This window comes from Argentina anserina, chromosome 7, assembly GCF_933775445.1.
Source record: "Argentina anserina chromosome 7, drPotAnse1.1, whole genome shotgun sequence".
NCBI lineage: Eukaryota > Viridiplantae > Streptophyta > Magnoliopsida > Rosales > Rosaceae > Argentina > Argentina anserina.
The window spans coordinates 1,180,105-1,206,637 of NC_065878.1; the positions used below are offsets into that span (position 1 = coordinate 1,180,105).

The 26,533-nt window shown below is 35.6% G+C and overlaps 2 protein-coding genes across 4 annotated transcripts; both read right to left on the reverse strand.

The window, feature by feature from the left end:
• Positions 1-10,879: 10,879 nt before the first annotated feature.
• LOC126802641 (LOB domain-containing protein 24-like) lies at positions 10,880-12,884 on the reverse strand. The gene is made up of 3 exons (XM_050530293.1): positions 12,732-12,884; positions 12,250-12,411; positions 10,880-10,906 (listed from the first exon to the last, which is right to left on the reverse strand). The coding sequence occupies exons 1-3, from the start codon at positions 12,882-12,884 to the stop codon at positions 10,880-10,882; spliced, it is 342 nt and encodes a 113-aa protein (XP_050386250.1).
• Positions 12,885-14,706: 1,822 nt separating this feature from the next.
• LOC126802441 (cellulose synthase A catalytic subunit 3 [UDP-forming]) lies at positions 14,707-21,557 on the reverse strand. Of its 3 annotated transcripts, none has more exons than XM_050530071.1 (15): positions 21,325-21,557; positions 21,009-21,134; positions 20,649-20,844; positions 20,284-20,504; positions 20,082-20,199; positions 19,785-19,983; positions 19,141-19,407; positions 18,650-18,995; positions 18,418-18,555; positions 18,176-18,301; positions 17,877-18,089; positions 17,477-17,741; positions 16,758-16,960; positions 15,832-16,182; positions 14,707-15,569 (listed from the first exon to the last, which is right to left on the reverse strand). In XM_050530071.1, exons 2-15 carry the CDS (start codon positions 21,030-21,032, stop codon positions 14,985-14,987), a joined length of 3,252 nt encoding a protein of 1,083 aa, XP_050386028.1. In that variant the 5' UTR covers positions 21,033-21,134; positions 21,325-21,557; the 3' UTR covers positions 14,707-14,984. The 3 variants fall into 3 exon arrangements, with proteins under 3 accessions (XP_050386028.1, XP_050386029.1, XP_050386027.1); XM_050530072.1 differs by having other exon boundaries at positions 21,009-21,122; positions 21,320-21,557; XM_050530070.1 differs by having other exon boundaries at positions 21,320-21,556.
• Between the last annotated feature and the right edge of the window lie 4,976 nt (positions 21,558-26,533).

Sequence of the window (26,533 nt, forward strand, 5' to 3'; positions counted from 1 at the left end):
TCACGCCGAACAACTGCGCGCTCAAACTGGGAAGTCTCAGTTGCTCTTCTTGGCTTTTTTAAGGAATCAGTGGACGTGCGACGTGTAGGAAAATGGGAATGTGATACTAGGGTTTCGGGACACGCGGCGGGCTATGGTGTGGAGAAGGGTTGCGAAGGAGATGATGATTGCGTTGGAGGGGTACACGTAGTGGCGGACCTAGGATCTGAATAGGGGTGTACTTGAATTTTAGCCGAATGTCAAATTTGTTTTCTCAATTATAAGTTTATAACCATATTAAATATATGAACTTCAAATAATAGGAATGCGTCCTTAAATATAAAAGTTGAAGAATATTTGAACATCAAGGACAAGTTAGAAAACCCAACAAAATTTTCTTTGCATTTCAAATTCAATATATGGGAGTTCTTAAATTTTTTATATGATTTAAGAAAGAGAAAACTAGAAATAAATAGAAATAGCAGAAATGAATTAGAACAACAAAGGTATAGCAAATTAACAGTACGTTAAGTATGAGTATATTTTATTTTTTTAAGTCCAATAGCTGGTTTTTTTTATCACCACAAATCCGGGTGAACTTGAGTCCACTCTCTCATGTACTTAGGTCCGCCCCTGCGTGGTGCATGCATGCAGGAGTAGGATGGACCACTCTCTCATGTACTTAGGTCCATCACGTGATGCTTCATCGCCGTCAGCTCAATTAGGGCTGGATTTTATGACACCGAAAAAACCGAAACCGGACATAACTGAACCGCACCGAAACTGAGAAACCGAAACCGGACGTAATCATAGTGTCGGTGCCGGATACTGAACCGAACCGAGCGGTTCGTGTCGGTTATTGGTTATATGCTTTCAGAAAACCGATGAAAACCGAACCGAACCGAGAATTTGGAGTTAAGGTTATAACTTGTATTTGGTGAACATAATCGGGTGCTTATGCAAAGAATATATTTAGTAATAAATATATGCATGCAAATATATGTTATTTTGATTTTTGTATGTATACAATCATGCATGCATAGATCTAATGTAATGCTTGAGAGTTTTGTCAACTAGCCCTCATGTTAAGACAAGTCTGGACGTCTAATGATGAAGCTCATGAGGTTTAATGTGTATTTTAGTTAACTTGTGTTTCAACGAAATACAATGTCTTTGTTTACTTAATATTTGAGTTCTTGATTATTCATTTAGTGAATGTAACTTAATTGAAGTATTGAACTTGTACCTTACTCATTCAATTTTAATCTTTTTATTTTCATTAGTCAAGTACGAAATGTCAATAAGGATATTAGGTTTTGTAACCGGAATGAAACCGAACCGAATTATAGGTTAACCGAAACCGCAGTTTCTATATATATTTTTCAGTTTCGGTTTTAAAAAATATGAAACCGAGAATTCGGTTTCGGTTTTCGGTTATTGCGCATAAATCGAACCGTTGGCACCGAGTCCACTCAGTCCAGCCCTAAGCTCGATCAACTGTTATCTGAAACTTGGATTATGGTCCTTGTATGGATAGGGTCATCGGTGCCACCTATATATTAAAGTCTTAATCTTACTTAGACACATAAAACTAAATTGTTGATAACTTTGATATCATATAGTCATATACCATGGAATTTAGGAAAATGAGGTATCTAACAACGCATGAGCTTTAATAAAATATAAAATAAAATAAAACAAGCATGAGCTTGTGTAACGTTGACGTTGGAATCGAGCTTAAAACTGTAAGCAAGTTAAGTCAGTTTTCGGAAGTCCAAAAAATAATGTATAGTATTGCAGGCTGCTCATTGTTTGCGTGATTATTAGTTTATTCTTATAAAATAGAGAAAGAAATTTACTTATTTGATTGAGAAAAAAATGGGTATAAGAGAGCTTGATAACTAGAGAGTAGAGAACATGAAGTGAGAATAGATGAGGGAAATGTAGTGTGTTCTTTCATTCTTCACTATTCCCTTTATATAGGGATACAAGACTTGGTGACCTCTTGTAGTTACTTGGTGATCACTCACAATTACTTGATGATCACTTACAAGTAACTTGGTGAATACACACAAGTAAACTTACTTGGTGCTCAGAAGCTAAGAAGTTTGTATGACACTCACAAGTATCATTGGTGTTACACTACACACTAGTGAAAGTGTCTTAAACTATTATGTGGATAGCCACACTAATAATTATATTTATAACATTTATATATATATATAGGATTTTTCTTAGCTAAGGAGGTCCGCCCCCAATAGTTTTGTTGTGGATTTCTATTTTTTTACAATTTTTTGATCGAATTTCCTCATTTCCATCGTCTAGTATTTAGATAATATTGTGTATATCATTTCTTCAAAATTTCAGCCAATGTGACAAGATCTTCTATTAATAAAACAAGAATGAGATTATAATGGTTAAATTTGTGAACTAAAAAAAATCTAGAATATTAATTTCCACTGAACCTAATATATAAAGAATAATATCATAATTTAGACATAAAACTAAGATCAAAACCACCCCACAAGATTGTGTGGGAGAGTATAGAAAAAATTATGAGCTTTTACATGCGTGTAGGTGTGGGTAGAAAGACTAGTGTATATAACGTGATCCAATGTATTTGACAATGCGTCAATAATTATAGAAAAGTACTATTTATTATCATATCAATTTTTATATTGATCCGGAAAATGTTGTAATAGCCATTACCCCTCCGTTTGGCATTCAAATTTTTATATCCAATGTAATAGCCATTTTTATATTAAGAGGCTTTAACAAACTCAAAATAGGTACATAACAAATGTCTATTCTTCGCTCATTTAGCATTTGAAATACGCCTACGCTAACCCAAGCTCATTATAAATTCTTCAAAATAGTAGAACATAAAGGAAATAATAAAACTAGCCGATTCGGCCCAACAAACACTTCGAACCTTAGAACTAATCGTTGACATACCTAGACCACTGTCATCTCCTTGGGCAAATAGACATGGTCGTCACGTCCTGTATCATCACCACTTCATAACAAGCAGCAGGCATAGTCAGAACCTCGCCACCCTCGCTTGTGATAACACCGGCACCATGGTGTCGTCACCACCACCTAAATTAAGACCCCAACACACCATCACAAGAGATGAAGCACAATGTAGTGTCATCGATCAAAACCACAAAAAGCAAATACATAGCAGCCTTTAAGCACATCGAGTCCTAGATGCCAGATGAAGAGATTGATTTTTATGAAGAAGGCCGCCTCTTAGGGTTTCCGATCAAGAGAGAAAGAGATGGGAGGTAGAGAGTATTGTTATTGAAGTTAAGAGTTTGAAAGTTAGGGACTACTTGAGACTGAATTAGTTCAAATCGTTGGATTGTAATTGTAGATTTACTTTTAGGGTAATGCTATAACACACCCTAGTATGCTATTCACACACATTTTCTATTACTACTAGAACAACACACACCTTAATTTTTTTTCTAGAATAATTAGGAAATAGTACATAATGACAGAAGATAGTGGGGTAGTTACAAACACATGAGAGTTATCTGGAAAAGAAAATAATTTTTTTATGTTTTTATTTTTGCTTTATATTTTTATCTCTTAATTATATTATTCAATTTTGAATTAATATATGATACAAGGATCTACTCATAACTTTACGCCCATTTTTAGGTTAGCAAGCCCTGTTTGGGATTTTGGGTTATAAAAATATAGATAAATTGTATTTATAATTGAGCTTTTAACATTAATTAACACCGTCATGACTTCATCTCACACTAATTTTTAAGGGTATTTTTGTCATTTCATTTTTCTCTGATTTCATCTTTCATTTCTCTCCAATGTTTTTCATCTCAATCACTTCTATTTTAATGTCATTATCTGCTCATAATCAACATACTTGCAAGAACCCTAATTTAGTGTGACCACCAACCCAAGACCCAATTCAATTCGATATCCATGTGGAGAATGGCAGGTCAAGACAAAATAATACTACAATTGACAAAGCTTCAAACAAAAACCTTGTACCCATAAACAACCAATATTATACAAGACCACAAACCCTAAAAGATAACAAATTAAAGGCACTGAAAGGGAAAAATTTCCTCACCTGGCCATGTCCATGGTCAATGGATCTCACTATCTTAGTCGAAAGCTAATTCTGAGTAAGATAATTTTGACTCAACTCAAGTTACAGAGAAGCTCTCTCATATTTTGATCTAAAATTTTCTAAGCACTACTGAAAAGGGTAAAGTGAGAGGCTATTAGTTTCATTTAGGTTTTATACGAAAGGGATATGGGCTAGAATTGACATAATTACCCATCATGTACTTTCACCAATTTTAGCGCCAAAATCTCACATGGCGGAAAATAGAAGTTAAAGTTGGAGGGAAATAAAAATTGAAATCAATGGGAAATTAAGTGACAAAAATGCTTCTGAAAATTGGTGGAAATAAAACTACTAACGGTGTTAATTGATGGGAATGAACTAAAATTAAGCTGAAACAGAAACTTGAGGTACCAATGCGATAGTTTCCAAATGTTAGGTACTGAAAGTTAGAATGAACAATAGTTGAAGTACTATTTTGTTGGATTCTCCCCAACATTTAAGCCCACTCGAGCAACCGACATCTCTTGGTGTACACCCACTTAGATATTTCCGTTATTTGGCTAGAAGGCTGCTAGCACAATAGCTCTAATTGCATCTCTTGATCTCTAGCGAATTAGAGCTTATGAAAACCTTCGATCTCCTCGAGTCTTGATCATCTCTCTATTTATTTCCTTATTTACTTGTTATCTCCACCTCAAAGCTGCATCTTTACGTATGAAATTCTTAGAATATTTTTTCCATAACCATATATGTAGTGATTTACGATTATAATAATTTACCATTTTATTGAATGTGAGTATAGCATATTGTACTGAAATGTTGAAATGCTTAAATGAAAAGTTTTCATTCACAAATCCACCCCAATTCATTCTATCCTTTCACTTCGTAGATTTTCTTTATCCATAAATGTTGAAATGGAGAACATGCAAGGTAAAAGAATACATTTGGGTTGAATGGTTGATAACTCTATTATTTAACAGTCAACAGACGAACTTGTTTTTGTTAGAACCAAAGTGAACTCGTCATCATGATTCAGTAAAGTAATAAGCTGAACAAGAATCAAATTGTAGGAAATATAATTCTTGTTCATGCTGGTTTGTTTTAGGATTAAGTATATGTAGTCCTAAAAGGTAAGTGAATCCATAACCAACATGTAATAAGGTAATTGTGTTGGTATTGCATCAGAAAACCTAATTAGAGTTAAACTTAGGAATCAAGTCATGTCTTTATGTGAGACCCTTGATGACGAGTTGATTTCTATATATAGGATTGTTGGTCCTTGTTCCCTCTACAACAAGATATTCAGTTTGCCTGCCCCATAGATGGTATCTAAGTCTAGAGGTGAGCAGAAGATCAACACAGCTGTTGTTATCGATTGCTTGACTTCACAACTTGGAACAATGTCAATCAATCAAGTTGAAGGTATGAACTCATTCTCTTATGAATAATTCATGATACAGTGATTAGTATGCGGTGTGTTTGTGTTTAATGCACTAGTTTGGTTCATGATCATTCAGATTTTTTCATGGTATCAGAGATTGCCCAAGTGCAAGCACAAATCTTTTCAGAAACTAATCAAAACATGATTTGGGATTTTTTCTAGGTTTCTTCTGTTCTTTGTTTTTGCAAACTGTAAAAATTCAAATTTTTATTTTTACTTAAGTTAAATCGGTAAAATTTTCCAAGTCAAGAAAACATATACGTGTTAAATAACCCGCAGCCACACCGGCCCAAACCCGCTCCAGCAACTAAATCGAACAGACCGTTTTTCTAAACGGTCATATCCAATTTGGGGCTTTAGGATTCTTCAGTTCTGGGCTCGGTGGTGCAGGAGATCTTGCGATCCTTATGGAAATCCACACTCTAACGCTGCAGTTTTAAATGGGTAAATCGTTTTGGTTTTGCTTCCGCGTTCTAGATAATTATGCTTGCTGGAATTAAGGTTTGTTGTTTCAATTTCGTTTTCTTCGATTATGAGCATGTTTTGGTTTTTCTGGAAAACTAAAGAACTCTAGAAGCATTCCCTACATGCACCTAAGTTAGGAAGATCTTGGACCGGATGAAATTTCAATTCAGCAAGTTTGTGCATGTTATTGTTTGTGGCAATGCATGTTAGATCATAAGTTTTCTGAATTGATGCTTGTGTGATTGTGTGATTATTCATGATATGTTTTAGTATCTCCCTGAATTAAGGAATGGCTTGTTCAATAATTGAATAACTTACTAATGAAGAATAATAAAGAAGATAATCATAAAATTTTCAGTGGTCTGCAATTTTAATCTAAAATTGAATGTTGCACAAAGCAATTTCCTCAAGTGAATTAAAATTGGACCAAAACTTGTGTTGTTTGATTTTAAGCTATGCACCTATTGTCTTCCAAAGAAGTTTTGAATATAGTTTAAAGTTAAAGAGCAACATCATACACGACTTTGGATTCAAATCCGGTTACTAAAACTCTTTTACTGTCATAAAGATGTTGATTGTTTTAGTATAAATTGGATTCACTAGTTATGGTCTGATGATTCAGAAACTCAAGGATATCATGTCTTCTACTATAAAAGTGATGCTTGATGTCAACTTCAGTATTTTTGGGGTGTTTGCTTGTATTGGTTTCTGTATGAAAGTGTGAAAACATGAACTGCTTAAGAAATTTTCACATACTTGAAAACTGTTTTTGCAAAATTTTTCATGAATTGTCAAAACTTATGTTTTCTTTTGTCTGCTCCTTAGGAATCACTTACTTTAACGTGAACAATATCCAGATGCTCACTGGATCTAATTATAAGTCTTGGAAAGATTCCCTAGAGTTGTATATGATGTCTTATGAAAACATGGATTTTTATCTCCATGCTCCTCTACCCTTGCCCACTGATGTCAATAACACACTTGAGGATAGAACCTACAACGAAAAATGGTATTTGTCAAACCATAGAGCCAAAACACTAATAAGAAACTCTCTAAGTTTTATAGTTAGAGGAAGTATAGAAGAATCAGTTCTTGCTCGTGACTTCATGGAGAACATTGAGGTAAAGTACAAGGAGAGCAATAAGACTGAAGCTGCTCATATCGGAAATGAGTACAACGAGCTCAAGTACAACGGTATTGGAGGTGTCATGAACCATATTATGAAGCTCACTGAGCTGAAATTTAGGCTCAAAGAGCTAGGTCTAGGAGTTAAAGATGATCAATTAGTTCATCATGCTTTAGAAACCTTTCCACCCAACATTAGTGTACTCAAAACCAGTTATAATGCACAAAAGGAGAGCTGGTCACTGGATGATCTTATTTCCATCTGCACTGTAGAGGAGAATAGGATGAGGATTGAGAAGCAGCCTACAACAACTGTCAACTTGGTGCAAAAGAAGAATAATTGGAAAAATAATAAGCTTAAGGTCAACAAAACCATAGGAAAGCCTTCAACTTCTTCCACTAGCACTTCAGGAACCAAAACCAACAAGCCCTTCAGGTTCAAATGCTACTTTTGTAAAAAGGTAGGACATATGAAGAAACACTGCTCCGGATTTAAGGCTTGGTTAGAGAAAAAAGGTATGATTAATTATCTTAATCTGATAAATACTTTTTCTGTATAAGTTAATTTTGTTAACATAGCACCTCATAATTATTGGTTAGATTCAGGAAGTCCCTTACACATTACAAACTCTTTGCATGGGTTCATAAAGAAGAGAAAACCAAAGAATGAGGATGCCAACGTCTGTGTTGGCAATGGAATGCGTGTAGCTGTGAAGATTGTAGGCACTCTCAAATTGGACTTAGGATTTCGTAACTTTTTATTTTTAGATAATGTCTTCTATGTACCCTCTATTAAGAGGAATTTACTGTTTGTTAGTCGTTTGGTTAAACTTGGTTGTGGTTTTTGGATTGATTCTCATGGAATACGATTTTAAAGATTTTGTAAATTTCTTGACTCCAAGTGTTCCAACTTTTGGTACTGGTGTCATTGAGAATGATTATATGAAATTGAATTGTTGTTTAGCTCAGCAAGAAGTCTTGCTTGTTGAAAATACAGAATATAACAATAATTTTGAAACAAATGACAATGCAGGTATTAACACCACTATTGGTGTTAAGAGGAGCTTGTATAATGAAAAATCAGCCAATTTGTGGCATAGAAGACTAGGTCATATTTCTAAAGAAAAGTTGCTGATACTAGTTAAGAACAAAACTCTACCTCAGTTAGACTTTAGTGATTTAAGAGATTGTTTTGAGTGTTGTAAAGGAAAAATCACAAACTTAACCAGAAAAATTGCTTACATAACAACTAACTTACTCGAATTAATACATACTGATATTTGTGGTCCTCTTAGACATCAAACTATATGTGGCAATGTCTACTTCATAACTTTCATTGATGATTTCTCTCGGTACTGCTATATTTATTTACTATCAACTAAGTCACATTCACTTGAAGCTTTTAAAATTTTCAAAGCTGAGGTTGAACATTAGCTGGGAAAGAAAATTATGACTGTAAATATGATAGGGGGAGAGTTTTATGGTAGATACACTTAGCAGGGACAACATAATGGTCCATTTGCACTATACTTACAGGAATTAGGCATTACAGCTCAATATTCTACACCTCATAATCCTCAACAAAAAGGGGTAGCATAGAGGAAAAATAGAACCTTGTTAAACATGGTTCGGAGCATGATGTGTACTTCTGGTTTGCCAAAATATTTATGGGGAGAAGCATTGAGAACTGCAAATTATCTTTGCAATAGATCCCCTAGCAAGTCCATAGAAAAAAATAAAACTGCTTATGAGTTATGGATTAGCAACCAAGCTTACATCACTGCCATGTTTGGGGTTGTAAAGCTCAGGTTCTGATTTATAATCCGAATTTGAGTAAATTAGATCCAAAATCTGTTAGCTATAATTTTATTGATTATTGTGAGAAATATAAGGGTTGTAAATTATGTTCAGCTCATCATTCACCTAAAGTGTTTGAAACACATCAAGTTAAGTTTATAAGTGAGGGTGTTTTCAATACAGTTTTTGAGGATTTAACCTCAGATTTTGAGGAAACTGAAGATACTGATGGGATGGATGTAACTGCAACTACAGTTACTCAGGATAAGTCTCCTACCAAAAATTTAGTAAGTCCAAATACAGTAGCTGAGTATGCTAACCTAGAGCTTAGCAACCAAAACCAATCAGAACCTGAGCCTCAAAACCAAACAGAAAATTCTCTAGTTGCACTGAAGACACCAGAAATCTCAAACCCTGAGCCTCAGTACTCACAAACTGGATCAGAGACTCAACAAAATCAACAAGATGCTGAGGATGATGCTGCAGACCCTAGAAAATCTCAGAGAGTGAAGAGGAAAAAGTATGGAGGAAGAGGAGACATTTATACTACTACATGATTTAGAGAATGTATTGTCTGATGACAATGATCCCCTCACAGTCAAGCAAGCCTTAGAGAGTGATGATGCAGAGAATTGGTTAGAAGCTATGAATGCTGAGTTAGATTCCATGTATAAGAACAATGTGTGGGAATTAGCTAAGCCAAGCCAGTTTCAGAAGCCTATTGGATGTAAGTGGGTGTTTAAGACCAAGAGGGATGCAAATGGAAAAATAGAGAGACACAAAGCCAGACTTGTAGCTAAGGGTTTCACTCAAAAAAAAAGGCATAGATTTTACAGAGACGTTCTCACCAGTCTCAACTAAAGATTCTTTTAGAATAATTATGGCCCTTATAGCTCATTTTGACATGGAGTTACATCGGATGGATGTGAAAACAGTTTTCCTTAATGGGGAGCTGGAGGAAACCATTTATATGGCACAGCCTGAGGGTTTCATAGACCTGGAAAAGAAAACATGGTATGTAGATTAAAAAAAGGCTATTTATGGACTTAAAAAAGCAAGTAGGCAGTACATAACAACTTTATCTTTTTGATTCTCTATGTTGATGACATTCTTCTTGCTAGTAGCAACATGAAATTGCTGAAAGACACTAAGGCTTTTTTGTTAAAGAATTTTCACATGAAAGATTTAGGAGAAGCTTGTTATGTTTTAGGCATAGAAATTAAGAGAGATAGGAAGCGGGGTCTGATGGGTTTATCTCAGCAAAATTATATTTCCAAAATTCTTAGGAGGTTTGGAATAGATACATGTGGTAATGGCGAAGCACCAATTTCTAAAGGAGATAAACTTAGTAAAAATCAGTGTCCTAAAATCTTACAAAAAAGAAAAGAATGGAGTTAGTACCATATGCTAGGCTAGTGGGAAGTCTAATGTATGCACAAGTGTGTACTAGGCCTGATTTATCTTTTGTCGTAGGCATGTTGTCTAGATTTCAATCTAATCTAGGTTTTGAACATTGGACAGCTGGGAAGAAAGTGTTAGGATACCTACAGAGAACCAAATGTCATATGTTGGTTTATAAAACGAGTGAATAAGCTAGAGTTAATTGGTTATACAGATTCAGATTTTGCTTGGAATTTTTCATCTTTATGTGTTCATGTTAGCAGGAGTCATTACTTGGAAATGATGAAACAAACTCTAGTAGCTACGTCTACTATGCAAGTTGAAATTATTGGAGTATATGAGGGAGTCTATTAAGGCCGATGGATCAGAAATTCTATTTTGGATACTAGGATTTTGACAGACCTTGCAAAGAGAAAGCTTAAGGTTTTCTGGGATAATGATACTGCAGTGTTTTTCAATAAGAATAGCAAGAGGTCAAATAGTTCCAAACATATTGAGCTGAAATATTATGGCATTCGGAAAAGAGTTAAACATGGAGAGTTAGAAATATGCAATATCAAGACTGAGGATCAACTTGCAAATCCATTTACTAAAGCCTTGTCAGTTGCAGCTTTTAAGGAGCATAGCAAAAATATTGGAGTTCTGTCAAGTTTTGAGGATGTGTAAGTTCAGTGGGAGCTTTTGGTAGCTAAGAAAATTTTTGTTTTGATTTTTAGTTCCAGTTCTTGACTTTAGTACTGCATGCTATGTACTGTATTTTATTTTTCAATAGAGATGAATTTTGCAAAAATTCTTAAGTAGCAGTACTGTTATTTTTCTGCTTTTGTGTTTTATCAATTCATGATTTTGTCAAGTGGATGTTTTTATATGCATATATTCAGTAAGTGAGCAAATTTATGTCCACTGGTGTCAAGTTTGAATTTGCATTATGGTTTTGATAGTCAAAACACTTTAGAAGAACTACTGTTAAATAACTGTTTTTATTGCCTGTGATATGTTATTTAACTGCAATACATTAAGTTAATGTTCATGTGGAATGTGCAGATTTTGCAAGTAGTCTAGAACATACATATTGCTTAAATATGCTTATTTCTTGGTTCTGCAATTGTTTGTATGTTCTGACAGAATGAATGGATTTTGAATAAATTTATGTCTCATGCGCACTTCAGCTACTATTGATCTGTGATTTGGTTAATACTTTTCATGTTAAAGAATGATTGTTCAAGTGGGAGATTGTTAGAACCAAAGTGAACTCATCATCATGATTTAGTAAAGTATTAATCTGGAAAAAAAATCAAATTGTAGGAGATATAATTCTTGTTCATGCTGGTTTGTTTTAGGATTAAGTATATGTAGTCCTAAAAGGTAAGTGAATCCATAATCAACATGTAATAAGGTAATTGTGTTGGTATTGCATCAGAAAACCTACTTAGAGTTAAACTTAGGAATCAAGTCATGTCTTTATGTGAGACCCTTGATGACGAGTTGATCTCTATATATAGAATTGTTGGTACATGTTCCCTCTACAACAAGATATTCAGTTTGACTGCCCCATAAATGGTATCTAAGTCTAGAGGTGAACTAAAGATCAACCCAGCTGCTGTTATCGATTGCTTGACTTCACAACTTGGAACAATGTCGATCAATCAAGCTAAAGGTATGAACTCATTCTCTTTTGAATAATTCATGATGCAGTGATTAGTATGTGGTGTGTGTGTGTTTAATGCACTGGTTTTGGTTCATGCTCAGTCAGATTTTTTCAATTTTATTGAAATGAAACCAAGTTTTTTCTTTTGACATAAAGATAAAACTGATTAGTAGGAAGAACGAAGTGAGTCTGCCCAACATTGCTTTGCTCATGCGAAAGGCTTGAGTTGTCTTCCACTTCTTCATGAATCTGCTGAACTTGAGCTTGATGTATAGAATCAGAGTTAAGGACAATGTCAGTTCGTGCCTTAGCTAATTCACATTCTGTTTCATATATTTTCTCATGTAATCGAGAAATAACCCCAACACAGCCGTATATAGGATCCCCTATTCTGCGTTCCGCCTCATAATACAAAGTGTCCGCAGCTTGAGCCCGAAGATAAAATGGGAGTTGCTGAATAATTACAAACAAAATTTTTAAAAGTTAGTAATCAAAATTAGAGATACTGCTAACATTTCAGAATTATATTGTTTGTTGTTTATAACTGAGGATCAGGGCTAAATGATATTTACCACTAAGGTTAATCCGAAATATAATAATATTGAAGAGTACCACCATTGTTGTAATGTAGGTTTTTTTCCTAGATCATATATTTTAGGTTGGGATCTTCTCCTTGTTAAGCCTAAACTTGAAATTTAATTAGAAACCACTGCAAATAGAAATAGTTTAGGATATATTGTAAGTTGAAATGGTACTAAATATGTATATGTTACCTGCAGCATTCTTGCAACATTACTGGCACCATAGATTCTATGAACAGAAGCAAATCTTTGAGGATTATTTGGTGGAAAGTATGGAGCAAATATGCAATCTGAAGGGCATCTCCTTCTCAAATACCTGCAAGCAGCACAACGACCAGAAATCATAGCTCGAGAATCTAGAGGAGGATAAATCATGATCTCGTTTAACCCCAATAGATTTCCTCAGCTTTGATCTTTGGAAGAAGAGAAATCCTACATAGATTTTCTGTAGATTGTGTCTAAATTTTTAAAGTTCACAACTATATGTGTTATCGTATCTGTTAGCTCTTAGAAAGAATTTAATTCCAACGGCTAGTTTTTTTCAATTTTAAGGTAAATTTTTCTTAATATGGCAATAGTAGACGTACAAGCAGGGTGATTCAATTTGTTCTTCCACAGTTGCACATATTTCACAAGTACTCTGAGCCTTCCATATGTGTTAGCTCTTACTTAGTCCAACGGCTACTATGGATGTTTCTTGGCTTGGTAGTAGACTTGTAATGAGGATATTTCGGATTATCATCATAAGCTTTCTTTCCTTAGACAGTTTTCTTTCAACAATTTCATACAAGTTAAACTGTTAAAGAATAGTTTTCTTTCCTAATTTCTTACAATTTCATTTTCCATTAGTCGGAAATCACTCTATTTTAGTGATATACGAACTCAAACCTTGATTTGCTTCTTGCTTTAACAAAAGACAACAACAACAAAATTAACGACGAAGACTGAGATTCAAAGTTAAAGAGAACATGATTTAAATCAAATGAGGCATTAATCCAACCAAACTCCAATCTAATCAAGCAAGGACCCCTGCCAAGCGCCACTAGAAACAAGTTTTGCTTTGGAGTTTGGACACGAGGCTCAAGAATTGATTAAGTTCAATTGTCTAAATATCGTTTATCGAGATCGTATCGGTTAAGGTGTAAAATGATATATCGGGGATATATCGGATTTATTCTATTTACTATTTTTAATTAAATTTAATATATTTATGAAATTTACATCAATGGTTTCAAATAATAAAAAGAAGTGTATAAATAAGGATTTGTTAGATTTGAGGTAGATAAACAATGGTTTGACTTTCACCTAATGATGTTTTTGGCTTTCCTGATTAAGATATCGGCGTTCAAAATCATTTTGAACATGAATATAAAGTTTTTATGTTCGAAAAAAATGAAATAGGCGCATCACGTCTAGATTTTAGATTTAGTCATTTTTTCTTTCCTCGTAAAAGTAGAATGAGGACATTTTTATTTGAAATTTAAAAAAAAGTATGAATATCGGGTCAAAATTGGGTTGACCCGATATATCGGATTTTGACTATGAAATTAGCGTTGACCGATAACTTGAAATGATATATAGGATATCGTATCATTTTCTTAATATCAGGGATATATCAAAAATATTTCAAGGATATATCGAGATATTTAGAACTGATAATAAGTTTGTGGGACTAGCAACTATGCCAAAGGTAGATTTCGTAATAACTAAATTTAGGTTTTGTCTATGCTTACCACTTATGGGTTTGATATCCAAGAATATAAATCTCTGTGAACTCCGGTTATATCCAACAATAAAATCTTAAATCTATGCTCATGAATGTAAATCCTCTTTAGCTCAAGTATTGCGGGCGAGTTGAAAATTAGTTTAAGATGAGGCTAGTTTAACCAAAGGGTTGCAAGATGAGGCCTAAATAGTTAGTCAAAAGCAGCGCAATATATGAAAGGCTTTGTGGTTTGTGACTATTACCACAGCTACGGTACTAGAACATTGAAATATAGAATGTAAAGAGCCTTTGGTAATGCTACATTGTAAAGAGCTTCATAAGCAACGGCAAGTGTTGCAAGAAGCGGCAAAACTACCATAGGCATGAAATTATTTAAAGGAACTCCCATGACATCCTTACCCAAGCTCCCGCAGATTAGATATACCAGAATTGCTAGAGAAATATAGAATGTATAATAAATTAAATTAATATCCTTCATAGATGGCCTTCACATTTTCAAAACAAGTACAACAGTTCTTTTTGTTTGCCCCGCCTCCTATCAATAAATATCATCTACAAAGTGTGCTTCAAATGGACAAACCAGTTGGCAGAAAAAATACCAGAACAAAATATAAGACAGTTTACTCGCTCCCCCTCTTGATCTCCAGATCTCCAGATTTAGTAGGGCGAACAAAATGAATATGAATATGAATTTTCAGACAGTGCCATATTCTTTCTGTCTAGCAGTTGATTCCACACACCTCAACATCTGGACCAGTGACTCTTGTGGTAAATGGATCAACCCTCACCCACAACAAAGAGAAAATTGAAGCCAGGAGAATCGACCACACGACAACAATGGTGGGTGTACGGTTCTGACGTCCCATAAGACCTTTGAGGAAGGGATACAAATGGACAATCACCCAGAAGGCAAAGAAAAGCTTACCAAAGAGGGGACCCCATGACTGGTAACCACTGTTTACTGCATACGATATACCAGCAACCACTCCCACCAAGTTTATGATGAGGAGAGTTGTTGGGGGGATGAGAAGGGTTGTCCATTTAAACATGTAGAGTTCGGCAAAGTCTCCATCTTCATCTGATGCCTTGGAGGTGACAGTAAAGTTGGTGTCAATACCTGCAAGTACTTTCAGGAGACCCTGGACGACAGCAAAAAGATGGGCTGAAACACCACCGATAACCCAAAATTGTTCATTTCTCCACCACTCATCAATTCCAACACCACTCCATCTCATCTCTAGGATACCAGTTGCAAAGATGGAAAGAAAGAGGGAGATGAACCATATACTTGCAATGTTGCTAATCTGCAACCAAAATGAGCAATTCAGTACACCGTTTCTAATATATATATTCAGACTACACACAGATGGACTTTGCTGTAAGGTCCAGATAGGGTCATCATTTCCTACATTCAGAATCTATTTTATCTAGTCTTGAAACAGCAGTATATGGCTACAGAAAAGCTAGCATTGCTCTTTTTCTTTCTAACAAATAGGGGACTGGCATGTTGAAATTTTAGGGAAGGAGGAACACAGAGTACATGGCAGATATTGGAAAAAGACAAACCTGTGGAATGATGAATTTGTTGGTAAGAAGACAGACAGCCGGCAACGTACAGTATGCAAGAAGAGGTAGAGCAGTAATTGGGTAAATGGTAGTGTTCACATATGCAAATCTCTCCAGCCATTTTAGCCTTCCACTATACCCATACCAGATGGGACAATGCCGACTAAGAAGAATTTCCACAGAACCCAAAGCCCATCTAAGCACTTGGTTTAGACGATCTGAAAGATTTATGGGAGCAGACCCTTTAAAGGCTGGGCGCTTAGGCATGCAGTAAATTGACCTCCACCCACGGGCATGCATCTTGAATCCTGTAAGAATATCCTCTGTGACAGAACCATAAATCCATCCAATCTGCAAAATAATGTTTGCTCTTAGAACAAGAATAAGAGAGAGAAACAGTAAATATAGAAGAAAACTCTGTTAACTGAAACTTTACCAAACAACATTCAGAATAAACAGACAAACCATGTGAATACAAAAGCAAATGAAGCAATCAGTAAGAACTGTCTATGATGCCTTCCTCCTACTTTATGGAACACAAGTTCATCAATAATTAGAACAAATTAGCGACCCAAAAAATTCTGAGAAAGAATAAACGGAAGCCAAGAAAAGTGGCAGAAGTTTAACAAAATTGATGTCCTTTTTTTCCTATCAAACATCAAACTATAGGGTGGCTACTCTTTAACAGTCTAACAAGTGAAGTGGAATTAAAACTCAACTTTGCAAGGCCTATGAGACTCAAAGCCAAAACTAAGGTAGTTAAATATATTGAAATTTCACTCAGTTCTCTCATCCAGCAGCTTATATGAAAAATTCACCACATGGTTTCTAAAAGAGATATAGTTTAAGTAAATTTGGAGATTTTTTTCATTGCATTGGACAGAAGGATATAAAGGTAATGAAGGGATAGACGAAGTACAACTTACTTCTTGTCCCCAGTCACTTTTGTCTTCATACCCACAGCTGATAACATGAATAGCTTCTTTAAGAAGAGTTTCAGGTGTCGCAGATTGAGGAACACCACCATTCTCCATAAGTGTCGAGGCAACAAAAACAGCAGACTGACCAAACCTTTTCTCCAGGCTCATTTGGGACATCAATAATGACTTTTCGTCATCAAATCCAGTACCTGATTTTGGAAATGGATACATTAAGAGTTGAGTGCCAACAAACAAATTAATAATGAGAGAGAGAGAGAGAGAGAGGCATATATTCTGCATAGGAATTTGCTACCTAGTGGACATGATATGTTGCAACTATGACTACCTAAATTGAATACAGATCACGTTGTGTACACACTAATAAAGAAATGAGATGACCATTTGGGTTTGAGTGATGCAAATATGAATATGTAAACTAAAACTGATAGACCAGTCCAACATTCTTTCTGGAAGGAACAAAGAATACAAGCATACAGATAGACATTGATAGGAAAATGCTATATCCAAAAGGTTTACATATGGTTGTTACTCTCACATATGGTTCAGTATGCTTCATTTATAAAAGTTGCACATGAGATTAAAAGCTAAAAGAGAAACATAACCCCGGCAATAACTGCCAGCTTTTCTATACGTGTTCTGATATTCAAAGACACTTAAATCAGCCCAAACAATAGTATCAAACAAAACAAAAATTAATACATTACCTTCAACCCCTTCTTCAATATCCTCTAGACTGAAAATTGGCACAGTTGGATCCACATGCTTACTTGATTTCTTCTTGTCTGAGCCCTTTTTACCTGATTTTGAACCCTTCTTTCGTGATCCACCACAAAGTGAGAATAGAACTCCAGCTTTCTTATGCTTAGACTTCAGTGGAGGTTCATAACCGTACAAGGCTGTTCTATTGAATACACATCCAGTACCCACATAAACTGGGCCTTGGATACCATCTAAACCTCTCAAGTTAATCTGAAATACAGAAGGAAGAAAATGTGTAAACATACATCAAGCTATACAAACCCCTAATATCATCAAGAAAAAATCTACAATATTTCGAGTATCTATTTTATCATTTTATGTGATCATGTGAGTCAGAAAGCTTACATCAAAGAAAACAGTATTTCGATTTGCATAACGATCATTTCTATCAATGCCGTCAAATCTCTGAGGAAACTGAACATAGCACACGTTTTTTCCAAGGTTGGGATCCATTAGAAAGCACATTGCTTCCCTCAAGGCCTTGCTATTGTTAATGTAGTGATCACAATCAAGATTCAACAAAAAAGGTCCATTCGTCAGGACTGCAGATACTCGCACCTGCATCAAAAGGGGAATTCTTCATCAGATGGAGATGAAACAAGACATGATGTGAGGACTGACCTTTTAAAGAAAAAAGTACTCACAAGTGCGTTCATAGCACCAGCCTTCTTGTGATGTTGGAAACCTGGACGCTTTTCACGAGAAACATACACTAAACGTGGCAGTTCATTGCCCTCAGCATCAAGCCCTCCACTTTGCCCCAAGAAGACCTAAAAGTGACAAAGCACATACAGTCTTAGGAAACAATGAAGTTAAAGAAAGTGAAGAAGGTGTAAGTAAATAGCAAACTGCAAAATAAGAATCCCGAATGTGAAGTCGTAGCCACCTGGATCATTCCTGGATGGTCTCTAGTATTATTTCCAGGCCATGGAGTACCGTCTTGCATGATCCATCCTTCTTCAGGTACTTTTGTCGCCTTTGCAACAAGCCCATTAACACGAACTTTAAATTCTTCATATTCTCTCTGATACAAGAAAGGAATAGTACCAAATAGGAGCACGTCAGTTTAAGGAAAGGAGTGAAAGGGAAGCTGTTCAACTTGAATGCTAGTGACCTACCTTCATTGCTCTGCGGTCCTTGACAAATGATGGTTGAACTTTATCCTTCAGGTAATCAATCTTTTGTGAAAAGTACCATTCAGGCGCCCTAGGCTCTATAGCATACTTCTTGCAGAAAGGGACCCATTTCCTTGCAAATTCTGAAGTTTCAGAGAGAGCTTCAAATGTCAACATTGCAGCTCCATCATCAGAAACATAGCAAGAAATCTTGTCAACTGGATAGTCCATTGCAAGAATAGATAACACAGTATTTGCTGTCACCATAGGAGGCTCCTTCAGTGGATCCACAGTACTGACAAAGATGTCAACAGCAGCTAATTGTGATGGTTCTCCTTCTCGGTCATATCTGTAACTCAAATGGTGTAGAAATTAAGCTCCAATATACAAGGAGAAGCTTCAAAGTTATAGTTGTATTGCTACATGAGATCTAAAGCTGAAATCAGTTGCTTGGTTATAACTGGCCATAGAAATGAGATGCAACAGTTTCCTACCTCAGAGAAAGTCTGTCGAGATATGTTTCACGATTTACAGGCAGCCACTTGGGAAACTGATCGAGAATCCAAGAAATTGCGAACCAGATCTCACAAATGACTGATATCAACCACAGAGCATAGGCATTGCGGACAGGATTTGTTATCCGATAGTGCAAGAATATACAGAGAATAACCAGCCGCAGAACAATGACCATCCTGTAAGGATTTATCCTAGATGATGGGATAGAGACCTTTCTAGACAGAGGTTGTCTTGCTTCATCATTCCTGTTAAAAGAAAGAGCATAGAAATGAAAGTGTTGGGAAAAAGTTGTTGATCAAATTCTAGAGAGATTAATAATGTGTTCTGCCATAGAGCACTATGCACACAACTACAGCTATTCTGAGGGCTGTACCAGAAAAACTAGTATAACTGAAACAAGGAACACTTTGCAAAGTTTTAGCATCATGGAAACTATCAAGTATCAACCCAGATAGTTATTATCAGACCAGCATCTTGGCAAAGGTAATGTAATGCAATCAAGAAAAGCAAAGATCAAATGTAATATTCTTGATCAAAATAAACTATTAAACCAGAGATTAAAACATGCTCAATCAAAAACTTAATGGACAAGAAAACTTTTACGACAGCAAATGGCACTCACAACAAAGAGTCATCCACAATCACATCAGTGCTGGCATCAATATCTCCACCCCCTCTTTCTGAAGTAGCTTGACCAGTGCTCATTGTAATAGTATTCTTTTCCTGCTTCATCTTCCATCCATCCACTCTCTCTTTCCATGCTACATTACCTATCCCAGGAGAACCAAATTCTCTCACAGGATCCACAACCCTTAGATTAGCTGCAAGAAGAGTTTAATTATCAACCTCAAAATGTGCATTGGCAGGAACACATAAAAAAAAACAGAAATGATGACACATTAGAGAAGGACAGTATTACGTGATTGATTAACATCTGATGAATAAGGAAGAGGATGGACACGCTTTCCACCAATTGAAGCTCCCGGAGATGCCATGGAAAGGCGCCCTGGTGAGGCAGCAGACAGTTCTCCAGAAACCTGAATATTGGCGATTTCCAAATAGAAGATTCAGTACAAGTATTGTTTTAAATAGGATATAGCTTGCCAAAGGTTCTGATCTACCTCGGTTCCATTAGTAAGCAGAGGAATGTGATTGTGAGAAACCTCTTTATCATAGTTTGGACCCCCAATATCCTCTCCTCGCCCATATGTCATATGCCAGCTCAACATACGCTCTGCAATCTTTTGCTTCTCATTTTGATTTTCTGAGGTATAGTTGAAATGACTAGCACCATCATCAGCATCACCATCCTCTTCTCTATCACCAAGAATTGCAGGACTTCCTGAAATTAACCACAGAAAAATAGCAAAATAATTAGTCACAAACCCACTAATAAGAATCCTAACAACTCAATTTGATTAAAGTATTTATATGTTCTAAAGAATTGAAACATCAGTGGTGAAAAACAGACAATTTTGGGATTAACCTTTGTGCCTCTTGTATCTGGTTTTGCATTGGGGGCAAGACTGATTTCCATCCTTCCTTTCATACTCATAGCATGGCCTGCAAACAGGAAAAGAGCAGACGTCGCAGGCAATGAATGGTTCACCAGCAGTTGTCTTCCCAACATTATCCCCACAGATCTGGCAGACCTGACCACCCACGTTCTTCATCGGCTTTGCCTAAGTAGTTATACATTAAGATCAATCAGTGAAAATGATGGTAATAGTAATAACATCTGATAGAGACAGTGATGACCAACAACCAAAACTTAATTACAAAATCTGCTGGTTGTGATAGTTACTTACATTAAACAAACGGCAACTAGAACCAGTATGATACTCACCTCAGTTTCTCCTTCCGACTCCATTTCCACCACCTATAAGCTCAGATGTGAACAATGGTTCTTGAATAGTATGCAAATGTCAATGAGATCCACACATTTCGATATCCTGAGATCCTGTGAAAGCACCTGAACAATCAATTAGATTTTACTACTCAACAACATGAATAAGGACTTTAGAGAAACCAAGCGAGTGCATAGTTTGAAAACTCCGTGTGTTTCTCAACAACCACACATTGCACGATTACTGAAATCCAGGAAAGAACAGCACACATAGTATAAGACATAGAGATGAATCAATCAAAGAAATATACCTTACGTCATCTAAAACGCCGATCTCTGATACAAACCCAGAAACCCAATTGAACCCCCTACAATTGATCTAATATCCCACCAGATCCCAAACAGACACGAACCCAGAAAAGATTCTACTTCTTGAAGATCGGAGATCAAAGAAGTAGACCCAAAAAGAGAGAGAGAGAGAGGTGATCCCTAAAGAGATTGACTGAAGCCGACAATGCATCTCTTCCTCTCTCTCTTTTAATCTATTAAGTGTGAGAGTCTGTGTACAGCTGTAAATATATATATATATAAATATAAAAAAGAGCGAGTGGAAATGGCTTAATAGGGACGAAAGAGACAGAGCAACTACAAAGCTCTCAAACTAGCACCGACAGTGGTTGGAGATGTATGTGTTGAAGACGAAGAACTGAAGAAGAACAGAACCCACAACACGTCATCATCATCCTCAATAATTTGAGTTCCTGATCACCTCACAAAAGAAAAATGAAAAAGAAAATATCTTTTGTTGTGTGTGAGGATTATAAAAACTGAAAGAAAATAAAAAGAGGAAACTTGGGAGGTAAAACTCAGAACAGTTGTACCTTTGCAACTGTGGAATGTTCACTGCCAGTTGTACAGTGTAGGATGCTTGTACTGTACTTCATGTTTGACCTTCGAATCATCACCGGAGTGTTACTTTCGTCTGTGTTATTTATGTAAATTAAATTACACGAGCACAAAACCAAAGATCATATGCAAAACAACTAATCGTTAATTTAATAAATGAGATTAACTTACCATCTTCATTGACACCGTGATCCATTGTGCCTTAATCCGAAGTCACAAGGTGCTAGGAAAGTCTTCCGTTAGTCACTACTCTTTGTTTTCTCAATGGACAGAAACTCACGCAAATAACTCGTAGTGATAACAGGGACGTTTACCATCTATATATAGAGAATCTTTAACCCTTAAGAGTCCTTCCATCAAATACATCTTGTAAGTTAAGTCATCTTATTTAGATTCATGATTCAATACTAATTTGTAGTCTTTCTTCTAGACTTAAATTAGGATTCCTTACCATAATGATATAATACACGAAATCATTAGGAACTAGATTTGATACTATCTTTGTTTCCATGTATAAATAGATTATAACATTAAACATGATAATCATATAATATGTGATATGTCCAAAATTGATCTACAATCTCCCACTTGGACAATCACTTCCGGTTTATGAAAATCAAGTTCTTGTAATGTCAGATATTATACTACCTACTGTAGTGCGCGCCAGAAACAATTGAATCAAAAATCTCATCACAACATGGTCACCTTGCAGTTACTTATGCAGAACAAGAAACGAGTTACACTTTAACAAAAATGCAGAGTTTCTTTGCTACAACATAAGCTCCTACAAAATACATATGTCCAAAACCTCAGTATTGAGATATATATATATATATAATGTGTATTAACAAGTATAGAATATATATACAACAAGTCCTACCGTATGTTCTAAAACCAGAACTTCAAGCAATAAACTGGACACCAATGACTTTATAACTTGCTTGAACCATATCATCATGCTAGACATGATTAAAGTCATCTGATATGCAAGTATATATACAACTGTAACTTATTTGTGTAAGTTTTTCAGAAACTAATGTAAAGCTGCAGCATGACATAACAATTTTGAAATACCTCAAGACTTTATTTAAAACAAAGAAAATTGTTATCACAAGGATAATTAAAACAAGAACTCAAAACTTGTAAATTTTAGTTTGATTCTACTGGACTTAGCTCCCACTGACCTCAAGCATCTAAGTTAGGCAAAATGCATATGCTCTCTATGTGTTTCTTGAACACTTTAACTGGTAATGCTTTTGTGAAAGGATCAGCTAGTTGTGAGTTTGTATCTATGCTTAGAACCACTAACTCACCCCTTTTAACCATCTCCCTAACACTGTAATACTTTAAATCTATATGCTTGAAATTGATAGATCTCTTATTGTTCTTGCAGAAGTACACAGATGCCTCATTGTCACAAAAAACTTTCAATTTGTCTTCCACAATGTGACTGAGTACTGCTGTAGAAAATTCCTTATCCATACCCCTTCACACACTGCTTCATATACTGCTATGTACTCAGCTTGCATGGTTGAGGTTGTGATCAATGCATGCTTCATGGTTTTCCAAGCAATAGCTCCTCCTGCTAGCATGTACACGTATCCTCAAGTGGACTTCTTTGAATCAGGGTAGTTCCCTGCAAAATCAGAATCTGAAAATCCAATAACCTTCAAATCCTTGACTTGTCTGTAAACTAGCATGTGATTCTTTGTCTTCTGTAGATACCTCAACACCTTTTTCCCTGCAACCCAGTGTTCATAACCTGGATTAGATTGAAACCTTGATAACATCCCAACTGCAAAAGCTAAGTCAGGTCTTGTGCAAACTTGAGCATACATGAGGCTTCCAACTAATCTTGCATAAGGCTTTGACTTCATGTTCTCCTTCTCAGTTTCAGTTTGTGGTTGTTGACCTTTTGTGAGCTTGTCACCTTTAGACATTGGAACTTCTCCTCCAGAGCACTGTTTCATACTAAATCTCTTCAGAACTTTAGAACTGTAATTTTCTTGGAACAATCCCAACAGTTTCTGTGCTCTATCTCTTTTAATCTCAATCCCTAGTACATATGATGCTTCACCTAAATAGTAGGGAAATTACTGGGGTCAGTAAGGAAATTACTAGTAGGCAATAAATGATAAATTGGTACCTTTATTCCCATTTCTTCTAGTTGTTGATAGAATCTGGCCCCTGTATATGTTTTTCCCAAAAGCACCATCAACATATAAAACATGGAGGAAAGAATTAAATCCCTCAATCTATCCCGCATAAGCTATAGAAACCCTTTGAAACTTATTGTGGACTCATCAACTTCAAGAACAAACCACTGAACCTTTCACAAACCACTCACACCCCTCAATCCCGTAAATTTCACAAACCGCATGCACATAGAGCGAATCATTCCTCACCAAAACATAACGAAGACCGGTTTGAATAGTATATTTCCTCAACTTATCGCGAAAATCAGCAATATTAGGAAACTTCTTGTCACATCCCGATTTTTGATTAAAAAAAATTGTTTATGAGGTGCAACTCATATTCCATTACGGAATGAATTTTCATAATAGAACATGAAAAAAATTGGAATAGAGAACACACATACACAGAACTGAAATTTATTCTTTATTACACAAGATAGTAGTACAAACATTACAAAGTGGACTATTTATTAAAATCCAAGTCTTATTTTATGAAAGTAACACAACACACACATTATATAATAACTATTTCTTGACATAATTCAGCTTCAAGCAACATTTCCCTCACCTGCAAAATAGTTAAGGGGTGAGCATAAACAACCCAGTAGGAGGCAAAACCCCTTCCAACAAAACAGAACAGTTCCAACACTAGTAACTATATGAATGCATTTTATCTACTCTAGATAGTTCATATAGCCGAATACGATCAAGCCTACATGTCCCATACCATGTATTTTACCACAATGGTGACTTTGAGTATCAATTTACATGAACTAAATTCCTCTAACTCTACTAACCCCTTTTGCTAGTCATCTTGTCCATTCCCCTTTCGCCAGCCCCGAATTAACCTTTCACATCCTATACTAATTGCGCAATATACATGGGCATACATGGGTGCATGGTAGCTGAGGTTATGGACTCAACTACGCAAAAGTTTAATCATAACTTCTTTACCTAAAGTGTCATATGCATAGCATTAATCTTTTCTATAAACTTAATATTTTAATATAACAACTAAGAATCAAGATCAAATCATGAATAAAACAATTACTTGCAGCCATTTCACAACTGTACCATATAACTTAAACAAGTTCACACAAGCACATAGGTTCTCCAATTTCCCCTACCTTTGCTGACTTCCACCTCAAGTCTCAAGCTCCTAAGAAAAGAATAAAATCATAGAATAAATGTCATGTAATTGAAGGATTACACTGACACAAAGTTTAAAACACAAGCACAACATTTGTTTCACCAAAAGTTAGTTTTTAACAACACATAATCAAAATTATAGTCTTCTGACCTGAATACCTTCCCACAAAAACCAGGGCTAATCTATTAGGAATTTGATCTCACGTTCTTCTAAACACGTGTAACTAACACTTTAACAAAACTCCGAGACTTGGAATCACTTTAAAAAAATGTTCCTAGAATAAGTTATGAATTTTCAAAATTCAGTTACAGTTTCAGGTAAAATCTGACGAGTTTTTGTACAGGAAACTATTTGGCTAAAAACGAACGGTTAGCCTGATTATTTGAAGATATTTCCTTCTAGACATTTATAATAGAGATAATAAAGAACAATTGAGAACTAGAATCATAGAAAAATGATTTTTCTACAATTACTTGTTCTCCACTAAATTTGTTCTCCACCCTCTTGACACCTCATGCTTAATTATGTCAGTTGCTAGGATTCTTTGAGATGGTCTAAGATAGCTGATGGTTTTTATGACGGAAGGAGAACATATTTAGATAGGGAATAGAAGAGAAAGATGAAGAAGAAGAAGACGACGGCGAAGCAGGAGAAGGGGAAGAAGAGGAAGAGGAAAAAGAAAAATAGAAGATGTCGTCCTCTCTCTTCTTTTTCTACGACATGAAGTTTTTTTTCCTAAACTTTGGGCTTGGGTAATGGATCAAGGTCTTGGGTTTCACCTCTCTATAAAACCAAATGCAAATAAAATAAAACAAAAATAGAAAACTTATTTAATCTATTTTCAGTAAAATACCTCACATATTTATATGTCATAGAAATTTATATATTTATGATTTCTACTACATATATAGATATATATTTTCAGGTTGTTACACTTCTATCCAACACCTTTGATGAATGAACTCCACTCATCCGAAAGGTACGACTTGTTAGGTTTGTCTCTAAAGGCATCACCCAAATAATCATTCTCTTCAAAAGCGTCACTAATTCTAGAACAACAATCACTAATAGTTCGGCTACCAAATTCAACATCACTCACCACAACTATGTCAACATGATCAATCTTGTAAACTTTAGCACAATAAAACAACATCTTCAAATCTTCCTCACTGTCCAAATAGACCACAGGGCAAGAAGGAGATGAGTATTGGAGCTTGAAAACATCATGAGAAGACATCTTCAATCGACGACGAATAACTCCACATAAATCAGAA